The sequence below is a fragment of the Drosophila subobscura genome, chromosome O (assembly GCF_008121235.1).
Source record: "Drosophila subobscura isolate 14011-0131.10 chromosome O, UCBerk_Dsub_1.0, whole genome shotgun sequence".
NCBI lineage: Eukaryota > Metazoa > Arthropoda > Insecta > Diptera > Drosophilidae > Drosophila > Drosophila subobscura.
Window position 1 is genome coordinate 27,685,406 of NC_048533.1, and position 19,864 is coordinate 27,705,269.

Genomic DNA, 19,864 nt, shown 5'->3' on the forward strand with positions numbered 1-19,864 from the left:
TATTTCGAGCTTCGTTATGTTAACTTTCGTGCTGTTGTTGCCGTGGCTGCAGCTGGAACTGGAGCTGCGAGTTGGGAGCTGGGAGCTGATGCCGGAGCGATAAGGCTACTTTAACGCTGTCCCCGATTCCTGCATGATGCCACACACACACACGGTCCGGCCCCTTTCGTGTTTGCCCCCAATAGTGGTTGATGGCCACTGAATGGCAGGGTAGGGCAGTGGTGTAGTGTGGTGTGGTGAGGGGAATGGCGGTTTCAAACATGCAAATTGCTTGCGGTTCGCTTCGGTTCTCCTCACTTTTTCCCTCCCGCTCCACTCGCATTTTTTCGCTTTCATTGAGTGCTCCGCTTACAGTTAACTCGCCAATGCACCAGTGTGTGTGTGAGCTGCGTGATTGTATATGTTTGCTTTATATGCAACAACAAAAATCCATTTAGATTAATTAGTTTTAAAGCGAAACAACCAAGCGGCCCTGCTACTGTCCTCTCAGCTTTAAACGGGTCGCTCTCAAGCGGGTCAAACTCTACCATAATGCAGTGGGCAGTGGCAGCACCAAAGTCGTTGTGGCATAAAATGAAATCATAAAAGTTTCGTCTTTGTAGCTTTATGTTGGTTCTCCCCCTCACTCGCCCCTTCTCTGGCTCAAATGGAGCATCGTCTTTCTGCCCGACTTCACCTGGGAGAGCTCTGCTGGAATCTCAGTGCCAGTTGCAGTCGGTAATGGCAATCCCCCCCCTCCCCTCCGCCACACAAAACGTCGCTTAATGATGCCAAAGATGAGCGACGACCCAACCCGCCGTGTCAATGGACTGGACGGAGCCAGCAGCCGAAACCAAAAAGGATCCCTTACCTTACCGCCTCCTCCATGGCGGACATCTACATAGAGCTAACTAAGCGTGCCGTGTTGGCATCTCCTTTTGGTGTTAAACTTGTCGTACATGGACCACTCAAGCAAGCACAAAGCGAAAAAAAGTATGCTAAAAGTAGTGAACTAAACTTTGCTCAAAAGTTTGTTTATTACACCGACAACGGACACTCACTCACACACAGGGAAATAGAGGGAAAAAATTCGAGTGGCTGTGCCTGAAAAGATGGTGGCAGGTGGAGCTGGAGGACGGCACGGCGGCAACTTTATGTAGTCGTTGAAAATTCATCATCTTTTCAGCAGTTTATGCGCCAGTTTGCGTTTGCTGCCTACTGCCTGCTGCCTGGTGCAGATTCCTTACAGTGTGGCCTGGTCTGGTCTCTGACCAAGTCTGTTTTGGCCTGGTCTGGCCGCCCTTTTGTGTGCGGATCGAGAGTTCTTTGTTTTGCCATCGCCGTTGCCTGTTTTGCTCCATTAAAAACTTGTAACAACTTGGCTCGTTATCCATTTTTGGTATCGAACTGGCTGTCCAACCCACCCTTCCTCTTTCTTTTTGGGTTTTTGGCGAATAATTTCATTTTGGATGTGACATCGTCGGTTCATAGTTTTATTGATAGCTAAGCTCTGCCGGCAATTAAAAATGAGTGCCAAGAAAGCCAAAGACAAATTCCTCAAAAACATTTGCAAAGAGATGCAAAAGTTTGATTGCCACGAGGAAGGGACAACTTTTCTCTCTCGCTCTTAAACTGTAAGTTGTGACCAGTGGGAAAAGATAAATTCACAGAGACTGAGAACAAAAAACAACATTTTACAGCATCATTAAGGATAAGCATCACAGCTGGCGATGAGGAATTTTCTTTTGCGGCCATTTCTGGGCTTTGTGCGATTCCACTTCCTTGAGATAAGTTCCAGGGGGACAAAGCTGCTACTTAAATTTTCCTTGAATAATGTAAATGTAAACTTAAATGTGGAATTCAGCACGAAACGGTTCATTAGACTTGCAGTTGCTGCATTCGACGACTGCCCAGCCAATTAAGAAATAATTTAGAGCGCCAACAAGTTAACAAGTGTGACCTTTCAATGCACTTGCCACCTCTGTGGCAGCTGCTATTGCAGCAGTTGCATGTGAATGGCCCAAAGTTCGTAAATAAAACTTGAGATTCTAAGGCTGACCCATCCAAGCGACTCCGACATTCGAATCCCACCTCTGGCTCTGTACTCTGTGGCTCTGCCTCAGGCTTTGGTTCTGTGTCTGACTCCGGGCCGGGACGGGCACAATGTGAATCCTTGCGAAATCCTTAGAAATGTTTTATTAGCCCTACGTACGCTTGAATAAGCTAGCTTAGCGGAAGCTATCGGATTTTATGCTTTTGACTTTTGCAACGCTGAGCGGTGTCTGGAGTGGCGTGGCATGGTCCGGCATGGAATGGAATCGAGCTGACCTGGCCAGGGGATTGCCATGGGGCTGACTGTCCGTCTGTCCATCTTGACCAACTCCATCGCGGTTTAAGCTGTGTGTGTGCATTGCAGCAGCTTTTACTGAATGCTTTTGTTGCTTTTTCTTTCTTACTTGCGGAATAGTTTTGTTTTTTTTTTTTTTTTGCCGAGTGGAATGGACCTTTCTTTGGTTGCTGATTATCTGCACGTGGCTGATATTTTGGTTTGCTTTTGGCTCTGTTGCACGGCTTAACCCTTTCCTCTCGTTGTCTGCCCAATCAATAAGTTGCAGCTTTAAGGAGCAGCCCAACACCTTCCTACGGCATATGAATGCAGTTTTCCGATGGCAAACATTATTGTAGGTGGGAGAGCGGAGTGCGGAAGCCTGGCAACTGGAGTCTCTGTGCAACATATGCTGTGAAATACACGCATCCTGCCACACAACGCGACGCAAAGAGCCTGTTAATCCAGCAGCAACAATGCCCATACGGCTGCTCAATGCAACTCGAGGCAAGTCTGGGCCTGCCCTGGCTTAGTGTTCTCGTGTCTGGTGTGTCTGGCTGTCTGTCTGTCGGTCTGCTCTGTCTGTTGTCTGGTTTCTGTGTATTAGAAATATTGAACAATTTTTTTTATTGAAACAGGATATATGAATGCCAGCCAGCAGCAGGAACCTGCAAGCGCAATCCCCTGGGTTGGATTGAGCAAAGAAAACAAAACGAAAACTCAAATTCCAAAGCGAGAGGCAGCGGCAAATCAAATTCCTCAGCCCCCAAGTGCGAGTACACGTATCCTGGTGGAAATATTGTGAATATTTTGTTGTTGTTGCCCCAACAGATGTTCCTCGTTCGTAAACACATTTTTTAGAAATTGTCTCTCACATTGATTTACATAATACTCGCGAATGGTGGAACGATCCGGGGATGGAGGAGTGTCGGATGAAGCTCTTCACGCGTTATTGAGATGGGAAGTGATTCCATTTCGTCTTTCGCTTGTTTTTTTTGTCCTACGATTTCATTAAATCTATTTCAAGAGCTTTGTGTTCCCCTGTGTTTTGCATACGGGGTCGCTGCCGGAAGCTGCCATTGTCCTTGGGTCCTGGGGCGCACGATTTAATTATTCAATGGCAGGCCACCCACCATTCAACCGCACACCGCAGCAGAGCAGAGCCAGACATTTGACTGTGCGCGGTGCGGGGTTGCGGGATGTCTTCCCATGCTGCCTCCGCAGATGTTGTTGGGTTTTGTCGATGCCATAATGGAAAACAACATAAAGATACGATGTAGACAAAAATGTAACTTCCGGTGGCCATAATTGATGATGTGCTGTGCAGGACACGCACACACGGATACAGGCGTGCATGTGGGGGCTGTACAGTGGGGCAAAAGCATGCACGAAACTCTCAGAATTCATTGGGGGTTCAATGGCAAACGTTAATGGCATGTCTAGCAGTTGCTTGAGGTCAGTTTGTTCCACTGTCCATCCTCCCTTGTCGGTTGTCTGGGCAACAAAAACAGGAAGCAGCTACTCCATAGACATAAATATTCTGCAGCTAATAGCAGACACACACACAAAAGCATACACTTCCGCCTAACAGATGTAAACGTGCGGGAGAGGAGGGTGAACCTCTGATTCCTCCAGTCGGAAGACATACACACATAATCTCTATCATATTTATAAATTAAACGACATCGATACGTAGCCAGCAGGAGTGGGAGCAAGAAGACTTGCCAGACCAAAACATAAAAATGAAATATTTATCAACCTAACGCCAGAGCTCCAGCTCTCAAATGGGAACGGGAACGTGCGTTGGCATCTGCCGATTGCCGGCAATCAGCGCCCCAGAACGAGAGCTGACAAATATGTTGTTGGTTGAGAGAGAAACAGACATGACGTACCCGACCCCAGGATCGATTCAGTGAGTGGTGTGTGTGTGTTCTCCCTCTTCAAATTTGTCATCATTTTGTCGCTTTATCAGTCTCGCATTTCAGGATTGTGTCACTTTTTGGATGACTTTTACGGAAACGAAACGTGCACGTGTACGTGTACGGGTTTTGGCTTAATTTCTTTTACGATTGCCTGCAATTTGCTCCAAAAAATAAATAAAACGAGGAGGAACGTTGTGAGACGCGTCTTAAGCCGCGTCACAACTCTTATACCCGGTACTCAGTACTACATCTGCAACTTAGCGGTTATTTGTCAAATTTTACATTTTCTCTTCATCTGTCATCTACATCAACAACACTACTCACGCCAATACGCTCCTTTAGCTCGCCACCCTCCCTAGAGACACACACTGCAGAGTCAGGGCAGAGGCAGCGGCAGAGTCGTGGCAGAAGATGAGTCAGAGACGTGTCAGGGGAAGAGGCCTCTGCCACTGCGCGAAGCAGAGTGTGAATGAGAGAATGTGTAAAAGCAACAAAAGCTGCTGGACAGGGTGGGTTTAGCCACTGCAACTTAATTTCTTCATTGTGGCCATAATAATGATCCAATCGGATCCCAATTTGGTGATCAGATAGATATGGTCATTCCCTACGGAATGGCGTTTTTAGTTTTCTTTTATCTTTAAAATTGTAGATTTGGGAGGTTTTCGCCCTTTTTGGGGGCGGAAGAGGGCGTGGCTCATTTTTGAAATACACTTGTAACAGTGTGAGCATACAGAAGTCTGGATGCAAAATTTGGTGGCTCTAGCTTTTATGGTCTCTGAGATCCAGGCGCTCAACAAGACGGACGGACAGACGGACAGACGGACAGACGGACAGACAGACATGGCTCAATCGACTCGGCTATTGATGCTGATCAAGAATATATATACTTTATGGGGTCGGAGACGTTTCCTTCTGTGCGTTACATACAACCGTTATGTGCACAAATACAATATACCCTATTTACTCTTCGAGTACCGGGTATAACAAAACAAGCAAAAAGCTAAAGCCATCTAAAAGCCAGCTCTTGATGGCCATTTAATTTCTGCAACTACAATCGGGTCTGAACAAAGAATAAAATAAAATAAAAAATATAAAAGAAATAAAAAAGGAGGAAAAACATTTAAAAAATTGAAAAGTTTAATGCGAAACAACAAATTTTGCTGAAAATGGTTGGAACTTTTTTTTTAAGGCAATCAATATTACAAAGCTCTGGAGGGAGACTGAGCGACTGATGCGATGGACAAAGCAAAGAAAAAAAAAAAAACAGAACTTGTAGCAATTTGGAGTTTTGTCATAAAAAATTGAAAATGTCAAAAACAACGTGGACGTCGGGGTCGTCCGCCAGTTTGCCAACCAAAATGTATTCCATGTATGGGTGCTGCGTACAAGTCTCTGTGTGTGTGTGTGTGTGTGTGTGTGTGTGTGCGTGGAGTGTGCTTATGTGTATCCGTGCTGCTGTGCGGCTGTGTCGACGGCATGTAGTTGACATCATTGATTGATTTAGCTGTCAATTGCATAATCACTCAAGCGTTATTGTTGGACCGCTCACACGGAGCCCCATGGCTGGAGTCGGAGCCCAGCCTCTTGTGACTTCCCACCACCACCTGCCCCCACTGTTTGTCTGACTCTCGGCTGGCACTGAAGCAAACGAGCGGTGGGCCGAACTGGGCTGGCTGCCACGTCCAGTCCACGTGTGTGACAAATAAACCAGCTGCCCAGTGTCAGGCAATTGTCAGCAAGCCGCTGCCCAGTCTCTGGTCTCTCTCTCACTCTACCTTATAAAGGGTATTGAAAGGTATGAAAGCATTTCTAACACTCTTGATCAACAGTAATGTGTATCCAAGATGCAATTATATTCGAAACTATGCTCTCTGCTTTCTCTTCTTGACTAGAAATTGCAGCATATCTCCGAAAAAAAGATCCAAACTGATCGGTAAAAAGGGTATCCAAAGCTGCCGCTATCCATTTCTCCCTGCTGTACCTCTTGTAGTTGTTTTTGCCATAGTAGTTGTAGCTGCAAACCGCAACAGCGCCAGCTGTCGGTGAGATTGTTACACAAGCGTCTGAGTCCAGAGTCCTCAGCGCTGCTGCTGTCCTGCCTGGGAGAGTGTGTGTGGCTCGTGGGGGGACATTGCGTTCCGTGTTTTGTGCATGCGACTCGCATATTGGCAACAGCAATTGATGTGGCAACAAATTAACATGCCACAAATGGAAGTAATGGCCAAGTGTTAATTGTTGTGTGAGTGCCCCACACACACACACACACACACACACAGACACACACAAATGTTGGTACCCACAAAAATGGCCTCCGTTTATTGCAATTTAATAATGATGTGATTCGAAATTGATTAATTTTTTTTGGGCTGTGTCACATCCCAAAATTGACCCACAAAAAGAGAGAAAATCAAGTCGGAGAAAAATAATAAATTACCTTCAGTGAATGACCCGTGGTGAATGAATGTTGTTTGGCCAATGGCCATTGTTATTCCCATTTTGCCGAGAACCAACATAAGTCCGTGCAAATAGAAAAAGAAATGACCAAACATGCCCGAGGTGGATCTGGGCTTGGGTCTGGGTCTGGGTCTCGGTCTCGGTCGAGTCCAGAGCCCTGTCTAGGCTTGTAAAAAATGGATATGTCAACGTCCGGCATGTCAACAAGATAACTGGACAACGAAAGCGAACCATGCCCACTGCCGTTTGGCCCTCGTCAAAAAAGAAAAAAAGCCACAACAAAAATCTACCCCGAAAAAAGAAAATGCTGAACAAAAGTTCAAATCAACAAAAGCCAAGCAACAATTGTGGGTGGATTTCTGGCCGCTGATGTATTGCTTACCAACAACAACAAAAATCCAACTCAAAGTCAACCGAAAAAGGCTGTTGAAAACATCTTCTTGGCTGCTGAATGAAGTCAAGATTAAGAAGCTTTTCGCAGAGAGAGCGAGAGTTGAACCCATTTCGGATGAATGGTAGTAGATGCCTCGGAGTATCTACAATTCTTTGGCTGCCACACACACACAAGTGACGTGGCATGGCTGCAGTCCAGTGCCAAGTATCCATTTACGGTTTGGCTTGGCCATTGCATTTCGGGCAACTGCCTGCTGCCTGCTGCCGGCTGCCTGCTTGCCTGTTTGCCTGCTGCTTGCTCGTGTCATGCCGGATATCCGCTGTAGTTGCAAGTGCACGGCTAGCGCCATAAATCTTTAAGAATGGAAACAGCAAAGGAGCATGCAGCATAAAGACAAGTGGGACTCATGCAGCTCCCGATCCAGCAATCGGGGGTTGCTTTAATCATGTCACAGCACAACAGTAGCCCGTGGCCTGTCCCGCAGCAACTTTTGCCCAAATTGCAGTGTCATAAAAGTTGTTTTCTCTCTCTCTCCTTTTTTCTTATTCCTGTTCATGGCCAAAACATTTTATCGCCCGCTTTGACGGTTGATGGTCGGTGTCGGTCTCCGGGCACGGCCCGACGGAAGTGCCTAAGCAGCTCGCATTTCTCTGCTGCGCAATTTGGTGCTAAAATGTCCCAAACATTTCGTTTCGTTTGGTGTTATTTTTGTTGCGTTTTTTTCAACATGCAAAATGAGTGAGAGAGAGTTTGGCCAATGAGAGCTTGTTGCAGAAAGAAACGCGTTGCAATTGCACGTCAGTGGCATGTTTGCACTTGACAATTCATTTCATTGTTTGTAGATTGCATTTGTCGCCCACTACCATCAGCGCCCATTGCCCCCCCTCGTCGAATTGGAGGGGGCGTGGCCTTGCAGCAGCAGCTCCGAAAATTGCATTCGCAGCACGCGATGCGCGCATTTCACTTTGGAACCCCCGAAAGTCCACCCGATCCCGGTCCCGTTGCTGGCTCTGGCTCTGGCTCTGGCTCTGGACTATTCCCGACAAACACACAAAACGCTCGAGTTTATTTCTCAGCTGCCTTTTACTTTATTTTGCACTGTCGCCAGTGTCGTAGCTACCTTTTTCATGTTCTTCCGCCACCCCAAACAACCACCGAAAAGGCGAAGGAAAATGCAATTTTCTTGGCATTTTTCGGCAGCGAACTTGAGAGTTTTGTGTGGGGTTTGTGTGCTGGCCTGCAGTATGCACGTGGTCAACAGGTTATCCTGTCCGGGGTACTGGTGGTCCTTGGCTGACTGCCTGAATGCCGCCTGCCGCCTGTGCAACGTTTATTTCCGCTTTTGTACCTTTTTGGCATTTTTGTTTTCCTTGGTCTTCGGCTTGGCTGGCGTTGGGTTGGGTCCTTGGTCTTTCGTCCTTGGTGCCTTTGCCATTTTGTGCATTCTTTTTTTCCCTTTTTTGGGGTTCTGTGTGGGTTTGTTGGCTGTGTTGCATTGTGGTTTTCTCATTTATTTTGTGCTGCACTGAACACCAAAACGGCCGCAACATATTGCTTCAGTTGTTGCTGCTGCTGCAGTTGTTGTTGCTGCTGTTGTTGCAACAGGAAATGACTTCAATTTGCTGTTAACAAGTTTAAAATTTCGAAATTGCAACGGAAATACACAACATGATTTCCACCTGAGCAGGAGCAGAAGGAGCAGAAGGAGGAGCCAGGAGCAGCAGGAGCATTGGCGCACATAATTACTCAGCCGGAAAGGAGTTGAGCTTGAGGTGTGGCTGGCTCGCATTTGTGACTTGATTCAACGAGATTGCTGCTGCCGGACACCGAAAACGAACTAATCCGATGGATGGCCTTATCTTTCCCTTTCATTCGGGGTTGAATCAGCTTTCACACAGCTGCTGCTGCCTGCTCTGCTCTGCTCAGGCGATGAAAGGAACGTAGCAATCAGTTTCGTCTCAGAGCTTAACATCTTGGCCAGCACCTGGGCACTCGCTCATCCGCCTTAGCCTTAGCCACCCTCCCTCACTTGCCAGCTATCCTCTTACAGGACTCCAGAAGCTGCTGCAAGATGCCAATGAACTTTTTTCCCCTCTCATATTATTTGGCAGGGGTTGAAAATAAATTCACGCCAAGTTGGAAAAATCTTGACTACTTCATAAGCTGCACTCCAACTCAAGTTATATATTTACTTACTATATACATAAATATATATTTATGTATACATATTTATATACTGGCGCTGGCTGTGCGCAGCTTGCGTAGGTGTAAGTGCAGCTGTCTGTGATAAATCAACAGATTCATCAGACCAGCACGACAGGCATCATCTGGTGTCGGCTGCCGCTCGAGACGACACTGTTTGACTACAGAATTATACAGTCAAAGTTCTCTGGCATGTGACACCATATGCTGCTGCCACTCGACAAATACTCTAAGCAAATTATAGACGATTCTTTTTTGTGTGTCTTTAGTTATTGAAAAATAATCGAATCAGAAGAATTTCTGTAATTTTTCTCAAAGGAGTTTTTTCTTTTTCTTTTAATCAAATTTCGTGGGACACGTTCTCGTTTGCATTTTAATACTTCAAAATTATCTAATTACGCTAACACTTCGAATTAGTGGCTTTCTTTTGAGCAAATTACTTTTTTGTTGGAAAATCCAGTTATGCCCAATGAGGCTCCGTGTTAATTTTCACCACATGTGGGGTTTTGTACATTTTCGAGAATATGTTTTTCGCGGAAGGCAAACAATTAAATGGGAATCAAATTAACATTTTTAATTTACCTTTATGAAAGCGCTCTGCCTGGCTGTTGTGTGTTTGGGGCTTGTTGCCCATTCTGGGAATTGGCGGAGTTTCCACAGCTCTCCACATTATAAATTGTCAACGTTTTTATTTAATTTGTTGTGGCTTCGCGCTTCACTTTTTCTATTTGGTTTAATTAATTTGAGCGCGACTCACGACGAGTCCGCTCTCCTGATGACAGCTAGACAAGAGGCAGGCAAACACATACGCACACACACTCCCACTCCCACTCCCCACTCCTTTTTCCACTCACACATGCACATTTTTATTACCTATTTTAATCATAAAAAGCGCGTGGCCATGTGGCACAGACAAATTGGCATTATCATGACAAGGGATACACGCCCACTCCTGGCCATGCACGGGCATAGGAATACCCTTTCAGACAGCGGAAATAGTGACTTTTTGTTGTTGTTTGCCACAGCATTTATTTGTTTTTTCTTTCTTTATAATTTCAGGAATGAAAGTGTCTCCTAAAGGGTATCTAAATCTTCGACGCGGTAAGTTGTAATTACCTTATTGTCATTTATATTTCAGTGCAGATGCGTAAGTTGATTATTAGCTGGTGTAGGGGAGGTGTGGGTGCATTGGGTGTGAGTGGGTGCGCTTTATGTTGTTGCTATAATTACGTGCCGTACCCTCAGATCCTTAGAGCCCAAGAGCCGACTTTTGCGCATGGTTCATGCCCAGTTAAATACAGACATTAGGCATGCAGAGCTATTTAGCTGTACAAACACATCTCTGTAGCCCCTACCACATTAGGGGCTACGCTACACCTCCTTGCCCCACGCCCACTGAATGCCATTTGTAACTGGTGATTTCATTAGAGCGCTTGCGCTTGAGGATTTTGCCGCTGCGGCGGCGGCGGCTAAATTATAATTCCGTTTCATGGCAGACCCCGAATCGTCGTAATGTCCTTCGTGCGTTGTGCAATAACAACAAAGAAATGAAATTAGCTCAAAGGACAAATTAAGCGTGTCTCTGTGTGAGTGTCTCTGTGTGTGTGCGTGCGTGTGGAGCGGATAATCTAACGCAATTAATCGACTCGTCACTGTTTCGTCCCCACACCACCCGCACACACACATGTCACTCGCTCTCTGGGCCAACCGTGACAGGCGTCTAATATGCAAATTAATGTGAAATTACAGTGCATCGCATAGGCGGTACAGCCGCGGCCCACCTTTGACCCCAAACCTTTTGTCTAAGGAGCAAAAGGAGTGGCTGCTGTTCATACGTTTTAATTAATTTTAATTGCGAAATGAAACTGCGGCTTTTGAGCCACAAAAAAGATTAATTTGAAATGCATTCAATACAGAGAGAGAGAGAGAGAGAGAGAGAGAGGGTTCCTGTGGTACCCCTCCCGCACCCAAAAACAAAAAGCAAATCAAATAGACATTATGCAAATTGTGCTTGCCCCCAGAAAACACATTAAATTGATATCAATCTACTGGAAAATAATTTAAATATTAAATATGTACGCCACAAGCGATCCCAGGCTACCAGAACTCCATCCAAGGCCCAAAAAGACCAAAGGGAAACCCCACCTAAAGCCCCAGACAAATTCAATCAATCAAACAAGGAGCGAGCCGAAGCGAGCCGACCCGTGCCGAGCAAATGCCAATGCTGCCGTTACGCTGCCCCGTAATGAAGTCCTGTCCAAATTTGCCTTTTTCTAAATTAGCACAAATGTTCTTTTTACGACGATGAAAGCGGACAGGAACAGGGACACAATGGCTTCTGGCCGCTGCTCTGTGGACCTGACTCTGGCCCCGGCCGTAGGTCCGACTTTATCTATGGCTCTGCCTCTCCACGTTCCTGTCCATGCCACTGGCTCTTGGTCTGGCATTGTCTCTAATTTCTCATTAATTTGCAAGCGAAATCAGTGAGCACGGCGCTACCTCGCTGCCAACTGCCACTGAAATGACAACGAGAAAAGCGTACGGCATGGGGCGTCGAGCATTACGGCGGGACAAAAATGTAACGACAAAACGAAGCGAGGCAACAGGGCGTATGAGCACTCAATGTAAACAGCGGTTGTGGATGGGGCGTGAAAGACATAGAGAGAGAGTGAGAAAGAGCAGATGGAAGGCAGGTGGCATTCGACTGAATGCTCGTCAGGTGTTTGCGGTGGTTTTTCGAGTATTTTGCCAGAGACCAGACCAGACCAGACCAGAACGTCCAGCCCGCTGTCCTGTCAGCGCCACTGACAAAGTCAATAGGAGACGAGACGTGGCGTTGTTTCTGGTTCTGCTCCTACTTCTGCTGACGCTCCTTCTCCTACTCCTCCTTCTGCTGCTGCTGCTGCTCCACTTTCGACTTAATTGAAAGGCGTTTATTTGGCTTTAAAAACGTAAATCAAATTCATTTAATTCTCTCTTTCTCTCCCTCTCTCTCTGGCTTTCTACTTTGTCCGGCAATTACATGCCACTCGACACCTGCCAGACTGGAGACTTCAGACAGCCCGCGCAGCACTCGAGTGCGGCAGATCTCCCCCAGCTCGTATCCACATCCGGCAGCTCATTTTATAGCTTGTATTTTAAATAAATGTTACCACTCGCCCAGCCATCCCAGCCATCCCAGCCAGTCCATCCCTCACTGCTCTGGCCAAGCAAATTTCCGCGCTTACGCTACTTTTGGCAAACAAAAGGCGCTTGACATTGCCCGTCATTCGCTTTTGTTGGATTAGCTTTGATTAGATTTCTCTTGTTTGCAGCTCCACTCTGGCCCAGCCACAGCCACAGTGGCAGTGGCAGTGGCAGTGGGGCAAACGGGCAGCCCGCAGAGTGTCACTCAAGGGAGAGCAGCAAGCAGCAAGCACCACCTGACCAGACCAGACCAGAGCAGACCAGCTGCACCGTTGACTTTATTGGTCCCTGATTATATTATTTTGTGCGTCCTCTTTGCGCGCCTCTGCTAATTTTGTTCGACACCAACTTGGGCAGGGGCACCACTCCGCCGAAGAGAGGTCGTTGAGTACTTTAAAATTACATTTCCGTGTGGAAATTGCACCTGTGACAGAGGGCGGAGTGTGGGTAGGGACTATGGGGACCCCATCATAAAATGGGGCCACTCAATCTGTGTGACTCATTTTGTCAAATTATTTTGGGGGATTTATGCGTTGGCAGCCATTTTTTATTCGCTTACTTTAATGGCAGTCAATTTATTGCCAATAAATTTGTAGCCAAAAAGTTTAGAGCAAGGCCGAACCGAACCGCCAAGAGTGGAGTGGAGCGGAGCGGGGAAGCAAATTTTTATTTTCCCAAGTGATAAACTTTCAACATATGTGCGGGTCTGGGTCTGGCCCTGTGCCTCCGCCTGGGTCGGCTCCAAGTTGTTTCTGAGCCGCTTTTTGGCAGCAGCTCAACTTGGAGTGGGGAATGGGCCACAGACCCGAGCCCGAGCCAGAGCCCAAGAAGAGGCCCGAAAAACTGCAGTTAAATTCAATTTGTGCCGCGCTGCCTGCAAATGACAGGCAGCCAAAGTGCCATTTTAAACGGCAGCCAAAAATTGTCGCCCCGAATCCGCGCCACTTTTCCAGGCGCCCCCCTCCGCATCAGCGGCACATCCAAGTCCAGGACTCGACGCTTCGTCGACTCCTTGTCGTTGTCGTCTTCATTGCAGCATAATTTCTGGCGCGGCTTTGTTGGCGCGATAAAAAAAGTTGCCTGTCCCTGTCCCTGTGCCTGGTCCCTGTCTCTGGGCCTTATCCCTGGTTGTCCCTTTTATTTCCGTTGATTTAATTTTAAAAGGCGCCGCCTTGCCCCTGCTCAGAAGAGAAGAGAAGAGAGCACTTTTATTTATATACATTTAGCCACTGCGGGGCGCCGTTTTGCAAATTGTTTGGCTTGCCAACAGAGCGCCGTTTAGTTGGCCCCAAAACGCAGGACATTGTCTGTGAGTCGGCCCAGTCATTCAGTCCAAAAGTTAGCCAGTCCTTCAGGCTGGCAGTCATTCAGTTCCTCATTCAGAGACTAGGGCAGTCATTCAGTCTTGCAGTCTAAGAGTTGGGCAGTCATTTAGCTCAAGAGTCCGGGCATTTAGTCATTCAGTTTGTTCTCTCCAAGACGCTGTCATTCAGTCTCGCCAAGAAGCTGTCATTCAGACACACAGCCAGAGGCAGATTTGTTGCCCAAACGTCAGTGAGTCCAATTGTTTGTCGCTTAGTCGTATCGAGTGTTTGGTCGTCATTGAGTTTCAGAGTCTCAGAGTCTGGAAATCACTCAGTCGAAGAGTCAGTGGCATTTGACAACGCCACTAGCTGCCCCACCAGCCAGGCCTTGCTGGCAGTCCACTTGTGTTTTTGCCTTTTGTCCATTTTAATGAATTAATGCGTATTTTATGTGAAAAGTTGCCGCAGCGCAGCCGTGGCCAAGGTGTCAGGCGGCACCCAAAAAAGTTGCCACCCAGCAGAAAAGTAAATTAAATAAATTTATGCCCAAGGCCTGGCCGCTGCTCCACTGTCTATTATCTAAACATTAAACCTGTGCCTGGGTTATGGTTATTGATACAAAGTCTGTACAAATTGAAAATGAAAATTGTTTACCAATTTAATGATTGTGCAAACTTTGCAGCGCTTCAACCCCCATTAAAATTATATTAGAAAGTCTAAACAGATTCGAGCCATTTACCATTTTGCTTTAATTTGCATGCAGCTGTGTGGAGAGTTTGGCTTTAAAGACGAATTCTTGGCAATGATTTCGATACGCAACTTTCGCCTTGGACAACTTTTGACACTTTGCCACAAATATAAATTGTCGCAGGCGGAATAAGAAACACCAAAAAAAAGAGTGTCGAGGCTCTTGCGGCTGCAAAACCCAAAGCTGGCTGGCAACACTCATTTTTCACACAACCCGGCAGCAGCCAGCAGCCAGAAGGGAAAGGGCGAACAGAAGATGAGGATTAGGAGCAGGCAAGGATTCGATGCAGCCGTGGAGCCGTGGAGATGCTTGACTGATTGTGCCCGCGTTTTGGGGGTAAAAGTTTTTCGCATTAACTTCCGCTGCACGCCGCGTCGCATTTGAATGCGATTTTGATTTGTCATTCGCCGCCTTGCAACAAAAGCCGACGCCTACTTGGAGCTCCAAGCTGCACTCCAACTTTTTCCACCATTTCCGTTGCAGCAGTGAGTCAGGCGCCCACTTGTCGCCGATCATTGGTTTCCGTTGCCACTGCTGCTGCACTTGCTCCAAGTCCCAGTCTCCAAGTCGAAGTCAAAGTCGAACTGGAGACGTGCAGAAGCGCATTTGGAAGTTTATGAAAAGGCCGCGGCAAAAGGGACAGAAGGAGCCGGCACACAGGACTCGGGCCAGAAGCTGAGCCAACTTTCTGAATAGATTAAGTTGAAAGTTTTGCTCATTTTCAGCATCGCCCCAATCGAGGAACAAAATTATATGCCCCTCCATCCGCCAGAAAAATCAACGTAATGATGTCGCCGACAGGGACAGCAGACAGCAGCCAGCAAACCAAAATCAAAACTTTCTCAAGTGTCGTTAAAAGTAAACCCGAAAAAAAGGAGTCGAGAGTGGTATAGGGTTTATTTCCATTCCACTACTTACTATCAACTATTATCTTGTTGATTTGCTTTCGCGCAAATGGACTTTTCTCTCTCTTTCGTACCTAAGTTTCCGCTCAGAGGTTGGGTCAAAGTTAGCTACAAAGGCCTAGTTAATCCTTTTGTTGTGCACAATGTAAAGATGCCAATTACTGAGTGAATGCCACGGCTCATGACTCACATAAATCACATGAATTTGAAGCAAGAATATCATGAGTAACCGCACCAATCATCATATCGAATATTGGCCGAACGTGTCCATGTGCTCTGATGGGGATAGAGCTCGTCGTTGCCATGGCCTTTCCAATCAAATTGCCCATTGTCCGGGTGCTGCTTTGTTTTATCTTTCACTTTATTTATTTATGAATAAGGATACGTAGGATAACGCATAGCTAGCGAGCAGCCAGCACCCCAGCACATTGCATGTAATTAATCAGAGGAGCGGCACTGGAACGAGTCTATTGGGTTTGGTTTGGTGGCAACTGCAGCAACAAACGGACGCAATTGGAGCCGGAGCACCGCAGCCGGCTAATTGAATTTCCATAACCGAGAAGTAGGAGGAGGCACTTGGCCACTCCCTTTATGGTCTCGGTCCTTCTGGGTGCTGCAATCGATGGGCTTCGACGAATTTCACTAATTGGGCCGGCAGACAGAAGAGGTACTGCTGCTGTTAGCATGGTGTCGGGCCCCTTGACTTGGATTTTATGTTGATCCTTTGACCAGCCAAATAATTAATTAGCTGCATTAAAACAAGCACAGAGACCGAGCTCTGGAATCGTAGCCCAGAGGCAAAAGAGACTCGGAGATGTGCCAGTGATTGGGCCATGTGTTTTATGGCCATTACAAGAATGCCAGCTGCAGAGCAGGAGCACGAGGAGCATATCGAATGCCGTCTCATTATATTGCCTAATCGGATTGTGGGCTCACCATTAAACCGAATAGAACTTGGTGTGTGGTGGGCATAGATATTATATGAATGCTCCTCAAAGGGTAAAGCAATATGTGGGAGGGCCAGCCATTCATTGATCCAATCCGCTGATGGGAAATTGTACAAGTGTGTGCCTCCTGGATTCGGTTAGTGGAAGTTGCGGCCCAGCGGGGCAAGATATGATTAAGTAGTCGGCCTCTGCCCCCGTTGAGGTGTTGATTGATTTGGAAACTCAAAGGAACCTCATTATTTTGAGGGGATTATGATTTCTATGGCCAGAGGTATACAATTAATTGAAGGATTACATTTCCTTTTGTTCCATGTGCCACACCCCCACTCATGTTTCGACTTTTATAATGAGTTTCCCCTCGATATGGAACAAAGAAAAACCACACAAACTTTGGGCACACACATACACAGACGTATATTTATATAAATCACAAGATATAACCAAACCACTTGCATTTCATGTAAAACTTTTGTTGTGTTGCTTGAAAAGTTAAGTCGGTTAATTAAAACCGAGAAGGAAGGGAGGCGATCCGAGGCTCAGGGCAAAATTGTTGTATAAATTTATGCTCCTTATGCAGGACTAAATGAAAACTCACCCACGAGAGCTGTTAACCTGATGATGAAAAGTAGGTAAGAGGAGGAAGAGGGAGAGGAAGAGGCGCCAGCAACGACGACGACAACATATTTGCGATTATTTCCCACGCGGGCACTCAAAAAATAAGGAGCAATAAATTAAAAGGCAAAAGACGAGGCAAGACGACGACAAACATCGACGGCGTCCTCCTTCCTTCTTCCTGCTGGCAGAATGGCAATCTTTGAAGCTTCGTTTCGTACCTAAACCCCAAGGCAAAACAGCAAGTAAAGCGGCAGCCACTTCAGGTGTAAATGAAAAATGTAATTATTTCGTAGATTTGCGCTTTGGCCATAAAATAAACATGCGGAAGGAAGGAACATTCCACTATTTGCCCATGGAGAGCCGCAGGGACAAAACGCGCACAAAAATCCGGCGACAGGGAGCAACAGAGAGAGAGGAACATCAAAAGGGCAAGCCCTCGAAAATGTTGAATGTACATTTTGGTCCCCTGCACTCGAATAAATAGTTTCTGGCGAAATGAGTTCAACGTTTTGAGCCAGCTGAAAGTCTCCAAGAAATGAGAGCAAACAACGTTGATGGAGGGAGGATGGCAGGCCTGAAGGTAGAGCCAGAGCCGCGCTCTCAGCGGCAGATGAAGGAAAGCCATGGGAAAAGGCAGAACAGAATCACAGGTAGATACAGTGGGCAGAGGGGGGCGGAGGGAAATGCCAGCTAAAGGTTGGAGCCAGTCGCCCAGTCTGATGCTCATTAATTAAGAAAGTGGCAAATGAAAAGCCTGCGAAACAAGCTCCCAATTCCAGCGACGAGGGGTGGGATGTCTCTTTCGGTTACTGACCTGAGCCGCACATACATACATATAAATATGTACACACATACATACATATATATGTATATACTCGTACAAAATCCGTTTTATTTGCTTTCACTTGTTCTGCTCTAATATTTTTTTGGGGCATTCGTTGGGCGTTTTTGTTTGCCCCCGACAAACCCCTCGTCGACAGCTGCTTGCGGCTTGCCACAGCTCCCCATTGCATTTGAATGTTGTTGGTGGTAGCTCCCCCTGCCCCTGCCCCTGCCCCTACCCCTGCCTTTAGCTCAAACAAAAAAGTCGAAAATTAAATTATTAATTTATTGCCCGTTGCTCAGGGCACCCGGACGGACGCCCGGACTACCCTCCAACCGGTTTCTATGGTCCATTCACTGGTGTATTTTTGGAAAAGCAAAAAAGAAATCATTTTCGTTGCTGTGTTCGCGGTTTCCTTCGACTCGCTAATTATTCATAAATTAAGCGCAGATAGGCTGCTGCTGCCGCTGGGTCAGGCAGGACTTCACTTCTCCATTTGCTTGTTTATTTAACAATTTGCGCTGTTTTGGGGCAGCAGCACAAGTGTGCCAAAATGCTCTTTGATTGAAGTTAATGTGTTAGTGGGAATGCGAATCGATATTGAGGGTGGACAAACGGTAGAGGGAAGCCATAATTAAGTTGAATGTGTGTTAGGGAAGACCAAAAAGTAGGCCTAAACCCATTCCCGATCGTGGCTTGAACTTCTATAAACTACAATGATCCCATCGGATTTGCTTTTCTTGTCATACAAAACTGTACGATTATTTGGAGTTTCATTAGTTCAAAGAATTATTTTTTGTAATTTGATTTTTACCATGCCGCCGCCAGCGAATGAAGAACCCAACCCGGAGGGACCCCCGCGACGTATGCGGTACAAGTGGATTCTGATTATCCGTGTGGCAGCATTGGTTCTGACTGTTCTGACTGCGGCGCTCATCATTGTACACATTTACTTGAGTCACAAATGAAGCAAGCACAAAGGAAAGCAATCCACAGCGGACTTCAATCCAGAATGGAGCTCAGCTCAAAGAATTATTTGTTAATTACTTAACCCCACTTAAAGCCAAAACTTAAACATTAATTATAATAATTGTTGTTGTCTCTACTTACGATATTTCTCCAAATGGGGTGAATGCATCTTTCAATTGCTGTGTCTCAATTTCGGCACTCAAGTCGCCCACGAAAATGTGAAACTGTTCTGTAAAGACAAAAGAAACGAAAAAGATCACAAATTTGCAGGCAATTAAAAAGTGTTTGAAAGCTTAACCCAAAGCCGCTGATGGCTCAGACAGACAGCTACTTGAGATCATGCCCATGTGTGTGCCTGGCTGCCTCAAGAGGCAACTGACTGAAATCGCAACGTGCAATTTCCTTCCCGTTCCGTTCCGCCCCCGCACCAGCCCACGACTCGGTTTGCAGTTGGGTTCGGTCAGCGGCATTTGGCTCGTCGGCGTGGTCGGTGTCTGTTGCTGATTTGGGGCTTGACATTATCAAATGCCGCCTGTCACAGGGCTGCTCCAGTACCAGTACCAGTCCCACTCCTCCCCTTGCCAGTGCCTGTGCCTGGGCCTGTCTGCTTGGCTGTGCTTGTCACTCTCGTTGCCACTTTGGTTGCCGCCGCACTGACGCTGGCTATGGGCTATGACTATTTTCGGAACACCCAACCCAACCCATGCCCTGTGCCCAATACCAATGGCATTCCCTGGCCGGGAATTGGTGCTCCTGCTGCTGCTCCGGCTCAGATTGCAGTGTGACAACAGCTGAGCGCAGGTGGACATGAGTGGGGCATCTATGGCCAGGCACAAGTGCCGGCAACGTGTCATGTTTGTATGCACGCGCTGAGACCAACTATCTATTGCCCACTCATTGCCAGGATGTGTGTCTCTCTGGTGGAAGGTCCTATTCCAGGCGCAGGCCCAGGCCCAGGCCCAGGGAGTGTTGCTGCTTTTCGGCTCGCGTCCGTGCCAAAATGACATAGTTTCGCATTACAAGGAAATTGCACTTGAATGTGCCAGTCGGTGGTGGGCGTGGTTGGTGGCTGTCCATGAACTACCACCTC

The 19,864-nt window shown here is 46.8% G+C and overlaps 1 protein-coding gene across 2 annotated transcripts in view; it reads right to left on the bottom strand.

Moving 5' to 3' along the window:
* Nucleotides 1-19,864, bottom strand: part of LOC117897446 (nucleolysin TIA-1) — an 88,137-nt gene that overhangs the window by 18,888 nt on the left and 49,385 nt on the right. For both annotated transcript variants that reach the window (XM_034806289.1, XM_034806288.1), the window contains exon 2: nt 18,916-19,003. In XM_034806289.1, the coding sequence (XP_034662180.1) occupies nt 18,916-19,003 (88 nt within the window). The remainder of the gene's footprint in view (nt 1-18,915; nt 19,004-19,864) is intronic.